Source organism: Hippocampus zosterae, chromosome 14 (assembly GCF_025434085.1).
Source record: "Hippocampus zosterae strain Florida chromosome 14, ASM2543408v3, whole genome shotgun sequence".
Classification (NCBI taxonomy): Eukaryota; Metazoa; Chordata; class Actinopteri; order Syngnathiformes; family Syngnathidae; genus Hippocampus; species Hippocampus zosterae.
Window position 1 is genome coordinate 5,541,945 of NC_067464.1, and position 17,713 is coordinate 5,559,657.

Sequence of the window (17,713 nt, forward strand, 5' to 3'; positions counted from 1 at the left end):
CAACTTTTTTGAAATGTGTTCATTTACTGCTTCGGGCATTGTTTTCCAAAGTAAAAGCAGATGTTTGCAAAGGCCTTCGTTTGATTAAACACAAAATAGAACACTGGTCACCAGCTCATTTTAATCCGAGATGACTTGCGTGTCCCTAAACTTGTTTTTGAGGCTGATTTTTTTTTTTGTAGCGCATCACGTTTTTGATTTTCAGTCAAGTGATTAGTTATTATTAACCTATTAATTTCGCTTCCTTGTGTTGAAACCAATTTTCACGATCTCGCTGATGTCACACACGGGCAAGCTGCGGAGGTTGTGCGCAATGTGACTTCTATCTGAAAGGTACACAAAACTATTTTCAAGAGAGCGGTTCTGCCATAACCTTGTCTAATGGGGGGGAGGGGGACGGTTCTCTTGTTGCATCTATAGGGTGGGCAGCAGTTACTCTGGGATTTTACTTACTCCCTAATCCCTTCGCAGGGCTTGACTGTATATAGAATTTGTGACATTGATGGTATGCCGTGAGAGTTTTCAAATGTAAAATATGTGCCTTGTCTCAATAAAGGTTGGGAAACACTGCATTAGCGTTCATGCGTGCGTCTTTTAGCCACTATGCCAACAGCTCTCGGCTCATAAATTTATCTCAGTGTCTCAATGGTGGGTACCCCACCAGCCCCAACCAAAACCACCCCCACACCCCCATCCTGATCCTTAAGTTGTCAGCCCCAGTGAAGAATAATCAAAACACATCTCTGCTCAAAACAAACCTCCCGTGAAGGATGGGGCTATGCCACCCCCCCATCCAGGCCCGTATATCTCTATCCCGGGAAGGACTGGGTGGCGGTGGGGGAGGCGGGGGAGGCGCGTAATGTACTGCGACGTTCCCATCTTTGCATATAAGATAATTTGGGCATCAATCCTTTGCTGGACAGATTTATGTCACTCCGAGGACAGTTTCACTTCTCTTCTTTATCGCTTCACTGGAGCCTGCTTAATTCCCCCCCCCCCCCACCCCCTACAACCCCTTGTCAGCTCATTCCCCAGGAGATGTTATTGCCCCCCCCCACAACGTCCGACATTTGTATCCTCGTCCATTTGGGGAGGGGGAGAAGAAAAGAGGGATGGCGCTGCTGCGATAAATAAATGTTCAGTTCCTTCCACTGTCCTCTCTTCTTGTTGTCTGGCGCCACAAGTCCCGTCCCTTTCTGTCCCGGGACGGGCTGAGCCTCCTTTTTCCCAAGTTAATTCATCTTTAACTACTCTCTATGCCTTGCCTCCTGTCGCGCTAAAAGCGTCCTTTAAAAAGCCCCCGGGAGGTCCGAGGGTGAAACAGCCCCAAGCTGGGAAAGAAAATGGAAGATAAAAAAGATAAAGATCCCAGTACTTACTTGCCCCTTTTTCTTTGCGTTTTTGCTTTACAAGATGGAGGTTACATGTAGTGCCATTGCCCATCCATGCCCATATTCATCCCCATTCCACTCATAGGCCCTGAAAAGAGGAAAGAAAACACCAGAGGAGAGTCAATCGGAGTCTGAAACATGACGGGTTAGGTCCAGGTCAAAGGACGAAGAAAGAAGTGACCATTCGGGGTGGGAATCAGACTAAATCCAAACAACAATTAAAATATTGAAGGGGATTTTTAGAAATATATACTGTATTTTGTATTCATTTCAAATAGGATAAACGACAAGAATGTGTTTTTTTCCCCCCACCAAATTTATTAATATTGATAGTCTGGATAGACTGGTGATAAGGTCGCTGATTTCTTTCTTTACTTTTTTATCTACCTTATTTTCTGTCAAATTATTGCTGTATATGTTTTATGTTCAATAAACAAACAAACCAAACCAAGCAGGGTAAACCAATGTTGACTCCACTACTTTCGGTAAACTAGAGCTAAAATACTCACGTGGATAGACTTGTGCTAACTTTGCTAGCTTGGGTAGACTTGTGCTAACTTAAGTAGCCTGAGTACACAGGTGCAAATGCCACAAACCGGGCTAAACTTGTACTCAAATCATTCAGCTAGGTGATATGACTCTTAACTTTATGAACTATATGTAAGCTGTTGGTAACTTTGGTAGCTTACTTAAACTGGCGTTGATGTAACTGGACTGGGTAAGGTGTTAATTTCAAAAGTTTGTACTCAAACTTTGGGCTAACAATACTAGCTTGAGTAAATTGGCAATAAATTCATTAAATTGGGTAAGCTACCTCTAAATTCAATCGAAGAAGGCATCTAACGCTAACTTCGAAACCTCGGGTAGACAGCTACCAATGTCACTAGCCTGGGTAAATGGGCCAAGATCCTTGTTTTGATTAAACTTGCTAACTTTGCATGCTTGGATAGCCTTGTGGCAACTTCATTAGCCGGTAATAACTCTGCAAGCCTAGCGCTAAAGTAGTGCTAACTTTGACTAGCTTGGGTAAAGCTTGTGCAACATCTCTAGCCTGATTATAATGGTTGAAGTTTACTAATCTAAGTAAACTTGGTCTAAAATTGCTTGCGTGGGCAAACAGTTGCTAATGGATTACTCTTTCAACCCCAACGATGTTGTTGGATTATATTATTTTGTGGTCATATTTGTTGGACTGGAGGAAGAAGAAAAAGAAGCAAGACCAGAGAAAAGCGGTAATATTATGCTAGCGTAGCCTGCGTTAGCGGTTAGCTTATCAGATGTCATGCTGGATTCTGAAGGAGGCACAAGTGACCAAGGAAAAGAGCGGAGTGGTGTTGGGGGGGGGGGGGTGGGGGGGTGTTAAAAAGGCGCGGAAAGGACTCACCGCCCGGTCGGATCCCCATGTGCTGCTGCCCGTCCAGCACGAAGCTGCCCATGGGCTGGCCCTCTGGACTGTACGCTGCTCCTTGGCTCACTGAAGGATCAAGAAGAAAACCTGATTGTAGTCAACACGCGGGCATGAGAAAAAATAGGGAGGAGGAGGAGGAGGATCGGGGGAGGTGGAGGAAGAGGGTGGTAGAGGAAGAAGAAGAAGAGAAAAGACACCAGACAATCAGCAATTGTCTCAGCTTCTAGCCCAAACATACGATAAGACATTGCGCTTATGTTTGCGCGCCGCGCTGAGGGACGCGTGGCACGCGCACACACACAAACTCATGCACTGACATGCTCAGATGACGCAAACATTGTTCTTTGAGGGCAAAGAAGGCGTACAGTGAGGCCTTACTGTCATAGCACTTGAAGAGGCAAAATAATCTGCATTGATCTTGTCTTTTCTTAGCCCAAATGCACTTTAGTGAGTTATCTCGGATCATCTGCAACTAGCAGGGATTGGGTGGGGCGGGGGGGGGGGGGGGGGCGCTTAGTCATGCTAATTCATTAAAGAGATCTTTGATTGGGATAGACTGGATGTTGACTAACAAAGCTAAACAAACAAACTTAGAAATGGCAATTTACATTATGTTCCTCATTCATGCTAATAAGAAGCATAAAAAATGTTTACGATGATAATTCGAGCCTGCAATCGAAACGTATGCCACCAAAGCTGCACAAAACTAGGGCCCGACCGATTTATCGGCAGATATCAGCGCTTTTCGATTGAAAAAAAAATATCCGGTGGATTTTTGCTGATTTAGTTTGATACGTTAGCGCATTACGACATAAGAAAAAGATAATGATGTTCTTATTTTTTAATTCTACTCTGCCAAACATTGGCATCAACGAGCGCCATCAGATTTAAATGCCTTTTTTTTTTCTTTTTCTTTGGCCGGCGAAGGCATGCAAAATGAATGCAATGATTAATAGATTATGAAATTATTTTTAATGACTTTTGAGAATTGATTATTTGCCTCTCAGTAGTAAATATTCTCAGATTTCTGTAGCCCTCAATGAAAACAGACTCATCATCTTTGAGTGGAATCAAAATGAAACATTTGCTTCTACTTTGGAAAACAATGGCCAACTTTTTTGCCAATTTTTTTTTGATTTTTTTTCCCGGACCGAACCACTAACGGAATCATAACTCATTTATGGTTGTGGTTTTTCTGCACTGTCAATTTGAAACATTGTCCTATTTCCGAATAAAGGGATGGAAATGAAAACATTTTTCGACATCTTATGCGCCCCGAACCAATTACCCGACAAAATAATGGACAGTTGTCAGCAATCGTTCCATCGCTGCCCTTACGCACTATCCACAGAGGAAAACATCTTTCCGCTATTTCCTCTGAGGCTGTGAAAAAAAAAAAAAAAAAAAACATTTTCCACCTTCAAGGTTCCGGTTGTTTTGAACTTCAGTTTGTCATTCTTGTGAATAACAACACGGTTGATATTTAAAATGTACCAAGAAATCCACTCCCGCCATTTTGGAGATTGGCTTCAAATGTAGCATAAAAAGTAGATGAAAACCAGCAATCAAGTAAGGGACTCTTGAATATTCAAAAGGCTTTTTTTTTTTTTTTCCAGTCACTTCCAGTAGGAAATCTCCAATTAGACTGCACGCATTGAGTCGATGGTCCGCAGGGGTAACTTGAGGTAAGACGCCCCCCCCCCCAACCCCCCACCCTTCCTTTTCTGAACAGAAACTGGGCAACAGTGTGCATGCGAGTGGGATTTTTGGAAAGGACATCTTCACACCGGGGGTTGGTGGGGTGCGGGGGGGGGGGGGGGGCTTTGGCAGAGGAAAGGGAGGACGGGAGAAGGAGGAGGAGGAGAAGAAGAGTGCTACTGTATCCATTCTTTTTTTTTTTTTTTTTTACCTGCTCGATTCGACTGGTCAATCATGGGCTGTACTATTCTTCTCCTGGCATTAATGAACCTGGCAGAGATAGAAGAAGAAGAAGAAAGAAACATTAAATCAGGCCGACATTCACGCCGGCCACACACACACACACACACACACACACACAAATACAACAACAAACAAAAGGCCGATTGTGCGGCGACTTGGGAACCAAGCGAGGGACACGTTTAATGTTCCTTATGATCTATTCCCCACTCGTTTAATAAAGCTTTTGATTACGTAGGGTTGCCACGGGCGCCGAGGAGACATTCCTCAAGTATTAGCTGCCGCTCGGGCGCAGGCGGGAGGCGGGTAGTGGTGGAAGGAGGGGGGGGGGGGGGGGCTCTGGCGGTGGCACATCCCTTTCTGCCGCCGTCTGTTTTTATTTCCCCTCGCAGACACTTTGCCCCTGCGCACGCCAACTTCACTGCAGCTCGTCTTCCCCCAAGTGGGGATGCCCCCCATTGGAATGGGAAAGGAAGCTTTAATGAAGAAACACTGAGGATGCACATGCTTCCTTTCAGGCCTTCCTTCCCCTTTATGGGACCCCAACACTGAACGCACTGGCCAGGGGGTCTCTCTAGCTGTCCAAAAATGAGGACCACTTGCGTGTAGCATTTGAATGACGACCACAAGAGTATCAATGTGGCCGTCACTATCATTTTTTTTTTTAAGCCATGTGTCATTTTTTTTTAATCAGGGGCGGCGCTAGAACATTTTCAGTTGGGTGGCCAGGCTTATAATCTTTATTTGATTGCTTTAAAATTGTGTGTGTGTGTGTGTGTGTGTGTGTATTTTATCTCAGATATGTTGCAAAACCATTTCCCACAGTTCATCAGGTTCAAGTGGCTGAAATAATTCATATTTTGAAGTAAATCCTTTTACTGCTTTTTGATGACCTATTTTCTATTTGATGTAGTATTTTCATGCCGGTCATAACACTGAGAATTTTTTTGAGGTGAAACATACAAAATCCAATGCAGCTTTTCCAATTTTTGTCATTTCGACAGTGGTGCCCCCCCACCACCCCGCCACCCTCCATTTAGTCCCCCTTAGGTAGACCTGTACAATCGAATGCAGCCTTTCATGAAAACATTAACACAAACCCTTCAATGGGACCCCATTTCTAGGGCGGGAGGGGATTGTGTGTCCCCTCTCACTAACCCCTCACCCCCCCACCCCTCCCACCCTTCTTTCCAGCTGTCCAGAAATGAGGAACAGGCATGGGCCACTCTCACGTGGTATAGCGATGTCAACGAAGCCATCAATTTGGCCGTCTGAAGTTTTATCACCAGCCTTAGTAGCAAATAATCGCAGTGCCACAAAAAAAAAAAGGCCTTTCCAGTATGGTGGGTGGTGGGTGGGGGACGGGTCACAGGGAGGTCTCTGCCAGCTGGGGGTGACCTTTTAACTCTTCTGGGGGTTGCGTCAAACACAAGTTGACCACTGGAGCTCAGATTATAATTTTTTTTTTTAACACCCTCTCATCCACGTCCATAAAAAAAATCCACTGCAGGTATACGGCCATGTGGTTGGTATTAACGAGAAAAGGTGGTTTCAAACCACCAGCGTAATGTACGGAACGGCTCAAGAGGTGGTCATTAGCGGAAAAGGCAGAGCTGGAACCAATTTGGGTTTCTAATCCCCCGTGAAGTCCTGATACCTGCCCTCACCTTCCCCGATGAACTTTAAATGCCTCTAATCTGCCTGCCTCCAAGCGACGCACGAGAAGAAGAACAGAAAGGACAGGTACACACCGGCGGGGAAAAAACACGGCGCCACTGAGGGTGAGTTCACATTCTTCAAGGGAAATTAGTGTTGCGCATCACATGACGGCGGTAGGCAAGCACCGGTCGCGCTTCAGGAAAAGGTGCAATGATGCAATCATGAAGTCGTAAATCAGATGACGACAATAATGCAAAACAAACCGCTGGCTTTGTCAATTACACCTGTTCATGTTTTGGAAAACAATAATATGGAAACATGTACTGCAATTTGTAAGCACTGAACGTATTTAGAATGAATGAATAAATAAACAACTAAATAATGGCGATTTGAATTGGATGATCTACTCTTGAGCCTTAATTCACGCAACCTCACATGAGAAATTGAGAAGCGTGACAAATATAAATATTTTTAAAAACATTTAAAAAGGAAATGGAGAAAAATTACAAATGAAAACAAAGCAAAAAATTAAATAGAAATTTTCAGAGGTAAAAGCAAGGAAAACAAAATAAAAAAATATACACATAGATATAAAATCACAGAACAAAAGATAAATGTAAATAATCTAGGGGAAAAAAATTCCAAAAATAAAATAAACAAATTAAATACAAATAAAGATTTTAAAAATTACATAAAAAGAATTATGAGACAAATGAAAACAAAACTACAAATTATGTAGGATATATTAACAAAAAAAAATGAAATAAAGAAAATAAAATGAACTAAATAAATACAAAGGTTAAAAAAAGAGGAAAAACATTAAATGAAACCTCAACTCAAATTAGAACAAAAGGTGGGACGTGTTAAGATCTGGCAGCACATCCCATCCAAAAATTCAAAAAGAAAAACAACTATGAAAGGCTTCACTCCCCCCCCCCCCCCCAAAAAAATCTGGTTTTAAAAAAGGGGGAAACCATGTGGACCTCCCTGTTATGCTCGCAACCGCTTGCAACTTGGCCTTCTGTCTCCTGTTGGAGAACTGTCAAAACATTTGCTTGCAAACCAATTATAAGTCATAAGAAAACGACCGCCCCCCCCAAAAAAAAACTGCATGTACTTGAATGCTACTCTTACAGCAGCTTTTGTTTGTCTGGGCAGACATGTTTAGCATTTCTCTCATTGCTGGCTCACTCCACCACTCGCTCTCTTTTCTTCCTTGACAAAGTCGTCAAACTAGTGACCTCACTCCTGATTGGTTGGCTTCTCTCCCCCGCCGTCTATGCGGCGATTCTCTCTCTCTCTCGCTCTCTCTCCTTCCCTCCCTCCCTCTCATGTTTCTCCGGTGGGCCCGGTTCCAGGGAGAAGGCCGCTTTGGCATGATGATTTCTCAGCGAAAGAATGCTGACAACAGGAGCCAGTTAGCAGGTGTGGCTTTGAGTCACTTAACCAGAAACAAGAGCATTGTGACATGCTGAAATGTGAAGGTATGTGTGTGGAGCAGCTTTTGTGGAAACAATGCCTTTTTTTGCACATTTGTGTTGCATTAAATCACAAATAGAGGCTGGCTGTTTGGTCCAAAGGTAGTTTTTTTTTTTTAAAGCACCAGAACCACTACATAGAAAATCTGGAATGTTATACCTGACATGCATTCAATTATCATCCGTTCATATAGCCCTGAAAAATCAAGTGAAGTCGGCAATGCCACTTTCCGACCCCAAAAGACATTTTAACCATTTTGACAGAAAAAAAAACTTCATAAGAATAAGATTCTTCCCCGCCAGAAAAAGTGAATCTCTATCCACAGAGAATCTGCAAGCTGGCAGGCACCCGCCACTGTAAGTGGCTTTTTTTTTAGCCAATCAGACAGCTGAAAAAAGTCACTTCAAGAAAAGACGCCTAAACCAATGGAACCCAGTGAAGAATTTAAAAAAAAAAAAAACGCTTAGCTGTGAAGACAGAAAAACAATTTAATTAAAAAATAATAAATAGCAAGCGCATGCAGGCGCCACAGATGGTCCTGTATAAACCCTTGTAAGCTGTTTTAGCAAATCACAAATACAAAGAAAGCCATTTGTGGAAAAGTAAAAGAAAAAAAACCCATCCAATTAGGTGAAAATAACTTTTACTCATATCTACTCTCCATATTGTAAAAACAGAGACAGGTGGCTTTGCATCACCCCTGACTTTGCCAATTGGACACGGAACTTAAGCGGGGTAAAAAAAATTAGAAAACATGGACTTAGAGTGTCATTCCCTTTTTTTTTCCTGCTTATGAACTTATGAAACAATGAAAAAAAAATTGCACATTACACACCAACCCCTGGAAGGTTGTTTTGACCAACCAAAAACTGGAAATGAGACCTCGGTAACAACGAGGCCCAGATGTCAATTTAGGGTCAAAATGTTTCGACTTGTGCCAAACACCATCAGCGGGCCTCGATTTTGGAGCGATGCCTTTGCTTGTGAACATCATTCTTGAATCTAAAAAGCATGACAAAAAAAACTATTGTTCATGTCAGGAAATGGCGATACATAACAAACGTCGCCTTGGTTGGAAGATTTTCTCTAAAAGTCACTTTTCACTGACCTAAGCTGCAGTCCGCATGTGGGCGACAGTGTAGGAAAATATACAATTTGAAAGTCTACTGACACACACACTGAGCGTAAGACAACATTGTGCGCCGGCCAGGCTACTTAACAGGCCGCCCCCCTCGTGCGTGAGCCGATATTAGTCGCCGAGGGACGCCGTGTTGATCCAGCCTAGCCGAGACCTCGTGTCAAGTGGACTCCCGCTGTCCTGGCTCCATCATTCATACCCTGACTGTTATTTCCCCCCGCGCTCCCCGCACGGCCACGCCGCTCCCGAGCGCTCGTAAACTGTGGATTGTTGTCCGTCTCGGCACGTGCACGCATGTATGCATGCGTGTACGCTATGTCCTTGTGTCATGCCTTTTTTAGGGCACGTCCACTTGCTACTGTAAAGCTCAAATGGTGGCTGCGTGGACTGTAAAGATTGTACTGACACACACTACACACCCGTGCGTACCCATTCGCACGTCTGCGTGAAAGTCGAGTGAGCACTTTTGCACAAGCGTTCTGAAAATGTGTAGGACGGAGAGTCGTCTCTAGGGGCGACGGCGGTGCGTTGACAATTTAATTGAAAACTTGCATCGAGGTTCCGCTGTAGTACCCTGAAGATCGCCAATAATATTCATCCAACCATCTATTTTCTGATCCGCTTTGTCCTCACAAGGGTCACGGGGGGTGCTGGAGCCTATCCCAGCCGTCTTCGGGTAGTAGGTGGGGGATAGCCTGAACCAGTTGCCAGCCAATCGCAGGGCACACAGAGTCGAACAACCATCCGTGCTCACACTCGCACCTAGGGACAATTTCGAGTGTTCAATCAGCCTGCCATGCATGTTTTTGGAATGTGGGAGGAAATCGGAATACCCGGAGAAAACCCACATAGGCATCCCAGCCGTCTTCGGGCAGTAGGTGGGGGATACCCTGAACCAGTTGCCAGCCAATCGCAGGGCACACAGAGTCGAATAACCATCCGCGCTCACACTCGCACCGAGGGACAATTTCGAGTGTTCAATCAGCCTGCCATGCATGTTTTTGGAATGTGGGAGGAAATCGGAATACCCGGAGAAAACCCACATAGGCACGGGGAGAACATGAAAACTCCACACAGGGAGGCCGGAGCTGGAATTGAACCCGGTACACCTCTGCACTGTGAGGTCAACACGCGAACCACTGGATCACCAGTATGCATTCATCTGTGGTCATGTGATGTGCCTGGGTGAAAGGGGGGGGGGGGCGCCCACAAGATTTCGGGATACAGAAGCGTAGCATCACAAGTTGGAGAAAAGGGCGCTTAGGAAGAAGAAGTCCACATTAAACAGCAGTGGACCTAAACCCACCGACACCACTCACGCACCCCCCCCCCCCCACCCAGCCTTTCGCACACACTAGTTGGCTCTCTCCCGGGGAGAATGTACACATTCTGCTGCGTATCCCAAGGAATGACCTCCACACGACCCCCTAACCTTGCCTTAATTATTTGTTTGAAGACAGCATGGAGTTCCCATGCTGTGTGTGTGTGTGTGTGTGTGTGTGTGTGTGTGTGTGTGTGTGTGTGTGTGTGTGTGTGTATGCGTGCTCTATAACACTGAGCAGAGGCAGGCAATAATAAAGTCCACCACCAGATGTAGATAATAAAAGGTCGACTTTTTGGTTGTGCGAAGGTTCTGGCTGGGGCTGAGGACACACTGCTGTGATCCACAATGCTGTGTAGCCCCAAAGACGGAATTGACGGTCCCTGCGGTCACAGCTGCAGTTCGAACCCAGAGTCACAGGTCCCCTCCTTGGAGGATTCGGGGGTGGCATCGATCTAAGCGTACACCATTAACAGTGTTATCAGCGCCGACCTCGATAAGCTCAATTGGCTTGACTGGTGTTTGATAAAAGATGCTCGAAAGGGGTTGTGGGAGGAGGGGGGGGGGGAGCACTCAGGTTGCCCCTCCAACTTGTAACACAGCCTGGTTACCGTGGCAACAAGTGAAGCACACAAAATCAAAACGTTTGAGTGTGAAGACATAATGGAGGTTCACAGGAGCCATTGTTGACTTTGTTTGTTTTTCATGTTTGGACATTTTGTGGAAATGATTTTCTGCGGGTGCTTGTCGTTGTCATTAGCTGTGAGGTTTTTATTCAACCTACTTCAGAGAATAATAAAATATGAATGGAATATACATCTATCTAGCTAGCTAGCTAGCTCTATCTATAGTGTGTATATATATATATCAAGGTGAATAACAAATATGAACAAATAATAAATATGAACCATAATAATAATAATAATCATAATAACAATAATAATAATAAATGCTTTAGTAACCACATCCTTAAAAAAATTTTAAGCGGAAAAATTTAAATGAGGAAAAAAATAAAAACTACAATATATTTTAATAAAACAGATTAAAATTAAAAAGAGAAGGCCGCATGACCACATGCAAACAATGCAAAAATAAAATCTAAATCAATATAATAATACTAGGGGCAGTAGCACTACCTTTGGTTGTTGTCTTTGGATTTGAATAACAACATTTAAAACAAAGAAAATAAGAATGATTTTGTGGCCACCGCTTAAAAAGAAGTATTGAAAAATAAGAATAAAAGAAACCTTTACATAATAGAAAAGAAATAAAATACAGATGGGAAATGCCTCAGAGACCTCATGAGTAAAAAGGACTGAATAATTAAAAAAAAACAAGAACAATTTACACCATGTGCAAAAATGAAAGTCCCTCCAGATCCTGTCCTCGCTCACTACACTACTTCTGGACTACAACTTGCAAATCTGAACTTCCGCTGAAGTCAAAGGCCGAAAGACAGGTTGTAAAACAAAAACAACACAAAAAATGAGCCAGAAATCACCGGAAAAAGAAGCTAAGGAGATGAGAAGGTTGCGTTCAGTGTTAGCAAACGCTCATTACGGTGCGGCCCTGCGGCGGGGGCGGTCTCGGCCTACTGAACATCCAGCGCTGATCTGCTTGTAGTGACAACAACGCTGATTGAATCAGGCCCGTAACCCACGCATGCACGGAAATTCACGCTATCAGCTGATTCATCAAACGCCATCGCCGCAAATGTGACAAATGGCTGCAAGGGGGGGGTTGGATAGTGGAAATAGACATTGGGATGTTTTTGCTCTCCCGCCTTTTCTCGGGCTTGAAGCGTCTGAATATGACCTCATCGCCGTGTTTGATTTGCTACAGATGTGAAGCAGAGCTAGAAGGCTGCTGGATTTTCTTTTTCTTTTTTTTTCAAATTTGGTTTTAAAGGAAGGTTGAGGTTGAGGGCCCACATTTGGGGCAACTGCTGTGTTTACATATCTCTCGCTCGCTTTCTCCCCCCCACCACTCCGTACTCTTTTGTGCGCCTCTCAAAAGAGGGACTGTTTCACCTCTCCTCCATGGACTTTCACTGACCTGTTTTTCTTCCCCTTTTTATTACCGCGCTCGTTGGCCTTTTGTGGCACCCCCGCAGCAACCGCTTGTGAGTCGAAATTCACATTTGATCCCTCCCCCCCCCAAAAAAAACTGCTGAGTTTTGTTCAGTTGGGGGGGGGGAGAAAAAAAATCTCAGAAAAAGAATTATAAGTATTTGCGGTGCAAACAGGAAGGCTTTAACAAGCAGCTAATTAAAATAAATCAATCGCACTGCGGCACGCTCCCCCCCCCCCCCCTTTTTATGCTGACGGCCTCAATGTAAAAGTCAAGCTCGGTCTCGCATCGTAACGGACTGACGGAAATCTGTGGTTACGAGAAATGTTTGGACAAATGATCGCAATTAGATGCTAAAGTAAGAAAAACGGACAAGTGTGAGTGTCTTCGAGGCTGTGGGCAGTGAGAAAATGGGCTGCTGCAGCAGAGCGGAGACTGTGGTGCAGATTGGCGTCCACACTTCAGGCATAAAAACAGGCTCTGTTATGGTTAGCATGCGATTTCATTAGGCATGTCGTCAATAAATCAATTACCTATACGGAGAACGACAGTCACTGTATTTCGTTCTCGCAAGAGCAAGTGTATTCAAGAAGAGACTGTGGGCAGCAAGAAAATGGAGACTTTAGTATAGTACCGTGGCTAACAGGTGAAGCTAACATGGGCATTGGTGTTTATTAATGTCATTACTGGCCACGTATCTTCAAATGTTGCAATGACGAAGCTGTAGAACAATTTCTGGGAGGAGAAATGTAATCCAAAAGGAGATTGTGGGCATTTTGAGCAACTGAAGTGGAACATATACAGTATAATACAGGAGCAAAAACATAAGGTACCAACATCATATGCTGGTATTGGTCAACATGTCATGCCACGTAGCTTCCAAGAGGAGACTAAGGACATCGAGAAATTGGACTGCTGCAGCAAACTGGACACTGGGGAATGTAACTCTCCAGCAACAGGATATGCTAACATAAGTCCGCACATTTCTGTGCACATTTCTGGCAACATGTTTTCAAATGTTGCAATAATAAATCTGGAGAACAAGGCCTTCCCTTATTTACTTCTCAGAAGAAACATTTGTATAACATGGGTATAAAACTGTAGCAACAGTGTTAGCTCACGTTAGCATTAGCGTATTTACTTTTTGTCATTTTAAGACGCGTATCTTCCAAGAGGAGACTGCGAGAGCGAGAAACAGAACTACGGTCGTAAAATTGACACTACGGAGCATTCGACTGTTGTATGTAACAGGATACGCTAATTTTAGCGCGCGTGTTTACTTTTGTGGTTTCTGTCCGCTTACCTTAAAAATATCACAATGACGAATGTGACACTTGTCATTTGACATGTCCCTTCCTGTTGTTCTTTAGCAGACACGGTAGTTACATTTGTGTTCTCTACAGGAGAAGGTGAAAAAAATGGAGTGTGCCCAAGCCTGCCTGAGGCGTCAACACACCTGTATGAGGGAGGGCCCATTGTAGCAAGCCGGCATCGTGGCCGACTTGCCTCGGCATTGACACCTTTCCGCAGGGGAGGGGATAAACATCTTGAAGCCAGCTCCTCCCACAAATAATTTCCGAGTAACGTTCTCCTGTGGTTGGGAATGTTTTCAACACCGGCATTATTTTTGGAAGATCCGACACAGGGGATGTGGAGCACTTTATTAATAGTCTCACTTTTTTTTCTTTAATTCTCATTTTTTGTTTTACATTCACATATATTGTATATATATTGGCGGCCCGGTAGCCCAGTGGTTAGCACGTCAGCTTCACAGTGCAGAGGTGCCGGGTTCGATTCCAGCTCCGGCCTCCCTGTGTGGAGTTTGCATGTTCTCCCCGGGCCTGCGTGGGTTTTCTCCGGGTGCTCCGGTTTCCTCCCACATTCCAAAAACATGCGTGGCAGGCTGATTGAACACTCTAAATTGTCCCTAGGTGTGAGTGCAAATGGTTGTTTGTTTCTGTGTGCCCTGTGATTGGCTGGCAACCGATTCAGGGTGTCCCCCGCCTACTGCCCGAAGACAGTTGGGATAGGCTCCAGCACCCCCCGCGACCCTAGTGAGGATCAAGCGGCTCGGAAGATGAATGAATGAATGAATGTATATATATATTTTTTTGCCAATTAGTCCTCTGCGTAAAATGCCTCATATTAATAGCGATTGGTCGCAACAGTCTTCTTCTGTGTTTCATCATCAAATCGACGTGCAATATGAAGTCGCACAATAACGCAAATATAATTGTGACACACAAACTGTTTTAGCTATTTGTTCAATAACATTTTTATTGTGTATTTTTATCATGCTATAGAGTTCTATTTTTGTGATTAAAAACAGATTGGTATTGCTTTTTGGGTGCTGGAACAGATTAATGGGCGGCCCGGTGGTCCAGTGGTTAGCGCGTTGGCTTCACAGTGCAGAGGTACCGGGTTCGATTCCAGCTCCGGCCTCACTGTGTGGAGTTTGCATGTTCTCCCCGGGCCAGCGTGGGTTTTCTCCGGGTGCTCCGGTTTCCTCCCACATTCCAAAAACATGCATGGCAGGCTGATTGGACGCTCTAAATTGTCCCTAGGTGTGAATGTGAGCGTGGATGATTGTTCGTCTCTGTATGCTCTGCGATTGGCTGGCAACTGATTCAGGGTGTCCCCCCCTACTGCCCGAAGACGGCTGGGATAGGCTCCAGCACCCCCCGCAACCCTTGTGAGGATTAAGCGGTTTGGAAAATGGATGGATGGATGGATGGATGGAACAGATTAATGTCATTTCTATTCATTTCAATGGGGCAAGATGATTTGGGACTTGTTAAAGCCTATTGCAAGCATTTTTTTTAAAGTAGGTTTGCATGAGCTTGCCAGGAACCTCAACGAATCAAGAGGGACATCATTAGCCCACCACTCCTCCCAAGATGGGGAGGGAATACTTCAACCTATTTTTTTCCCTTCCCACTTTTCCCCTGATTGGTTTCCAGGCTGCTTGTAGTGCTTTTTAAAGAGGGTATCATCCATTCACCTCTCAATGCTATCAAACAACTTTGATTTCTCAGTCTGCATCTTCAATCCCCCCCCCACCCCCCGCCCCCTCCTCATCTTTGTCTGATTCTTCTGGTGCTGCCTTTCATTCTTCTCTCCCCGCGTCGAGTGCCTAGTAATCGAGTGCGAGATTGCGCGACTCTGTGACCCGACACCCCTCCTCCTCTCTTTTTTTTTTGTCACATATCAAACAGAGCAGCTTTGTGGATTAGCAGAGGGAGCCGATAATGACATGATAGAGGCGTGATATTCCCAACCAAATTGAGCGCCATGCAGACGCGGTGAGGAAATAAGGACGATCAACTTCCTTTTTGCTCGGCATAAGACGCAGCAGCTCTTCTTCCATTTGACTAGACTGGAACGTCATAGGGGCAATAGTAATAGTGCTGTTGTCACTCCAATCAAATTTATAAGTACCTCGATACCGATACTGCAACGGTATCACAGCAATAGCCATTTTTCAGTCTTTCCACATCCCTAAAAAGTAACTGCACATATTTTGAAGGCATGACTTAAAAAAAAAAAAAAAAAGGATCGAAGCAAGCACACGTAAACTATTATGCTGCAGAACCGCGCAGAGGAACTAAAAATACGTGATGGCAAAATACGGCTCTATTTTTCCTCGTACGATATGCAGGCACAGGCACAACTCCGTGAGACAGCTGTTGAATTTCAAAGATTAAATCAAAAATGAAAAACAATTTCAGTCTTAATTTACTGTGCAAAATTAAGATTTGATTTTATTCTTAAAAAATGCCAACTTCATATTTTTTTTAATTTAAACAATGTATATGCTGTAAATTATACTCATATAGAAAAAGCGCAGATATTATTTTTTTAGGTAAAATCAAACATATTTGACATATGATTGCAATTATATTTGTTTACCAACATACATCTCTTTTCAAAAATGTTTTTTTCTCACAATATCAAGACTTTCTTTTGCACGTTACAATTTTGAGACTACAATACAATATTATGACTTTATTTCGCAGAGTGAACATTTTCCTCATCAACTCGTACCATTATCTACGGGTCATTTAAGATTTTCATATTTAGTTCTGACTGTCTTCCGTTAATATCGCGCCCTAAATTTCAACATCTTCGAACTTTTTGCCCTCCATTTTTCCCGCTCGCAATATTTTGCCTCTTGACTATCATTTAAGCGTGAGTACTGCCAACATTTAGAGCGACACCTACACTGTGGCATGTATGGTGACACACATAAGACAAGGGAGTACAGTACCAACCGACCCCCCCCCCCCCCCCTGCCTCCCCACCTCCCCTCTCACCTATTTCTTTATAATTGTGTCAGTGGCGTGTGAATGGGTTTTTCCACCCTGGAAGTTTCCATGAGGTCGCGTAGTACTAACGACCGTCCGGCCCCCGCCATGCTCCTCGCCGCTTTTGAAAAATTAATAAGAGCTTCAATTGCACATAATTGCTTTGACATATATTCGGGAGCACACACACACACAAGCAGGGCTGTGAAGGCAGGCAGAGGGGGAGTTATAAATAGCGGCTATTTGTGGCGCTGCGACCGTACTGGCCACAGGGACCTCCGATGTGCACGGTGGACCCCCGGAGCAAAAACCTCACAGATCAGAAGCACACGAGACCCTGTGGTCCTCGCTTCTGATGTGACACTCGCAATTGTAAAACAAATATCTGCGTCACATGCAAAAACGAAAACACTAAAAAACAAAAAAACAAAGAAACTGTCACTACTTCCGCTCAACTGTCACTACACAAAAGTCAAGTGAAGTGCGGTGGAACCGCGGGATATGAATGACACAGATAGTGGAAATGGACAAAAGTATCGGGACACATCGCCAATACACCGACAGGAAGAGAAAATGCATCCCTCAAGGTAGTGTTCTCGTTATTCTTGAAGCACAACTTTTTGCTGTCACGATATTGCAACTTTATTCATGTATGAGGAATTTGTTCCCGTCAACCACACCCCCACACACACACTCATAATATTAGCATTTTATTTCAGGCAAAGAAAAAAGGTTTATTTTGGAAATGACAATCCGAGGACCTCACGAAACCATCCAATGTCTGTCTGTACATGTAAACACACACACACACACACACACACACGTTCACAAAGGAGGTTTTGGGATGGAATGCAAAGTGTGAAGCAGCGAGGTGAAGGCAAAAACAAGGAGCATGCCTCAACAAAGAGAACATACCTGCTAGAGGTTCACAGAGTTTAAACAGCTCAGCCTGAGTGGCAAGATCCTGTCCACATGCGCGCACACAGACACACACACACATGCACA

General features: G+C 44.1%; 1 protein-coding gene across 9 annotated transcripts in view; it reads right to left on the bottom strand.

Moving 5' to 3' along the window:
- Positions 1-17,713, bottom strand: part of meis2a (Meis homeobox 2a) — a 106,597-nt gene that overhangs the window by 4,977 nt on the left and 83,907 nt on the right. For 3 of the 9 annotated variants that reach the window (XM_052085384.1, XM_052085387.1, XM_052085385.1), the window contains exons 10-11: positions 4,709-4,767; positions 2,776-2,886 (exon numbers count right to left, since the gene is read on the bottom strand). In XM_052085384.1, coding sequence (XP_051941344.1) covers positions 2,776-2,886; positions 4,709-4,767 — 170 coding nt within the window. Of the gene's footprint in view, positions 1-1,379; positions 1,480-2,775; positions 2,887-4,708; positions 4,768-17,713 lie in introns of all 9 variants that reach the window. The other 6 variants (XM_052085389.1, XM_052085390.1, XM_052085391.1 and 3 more) reach the window with 3 other exon arrangements.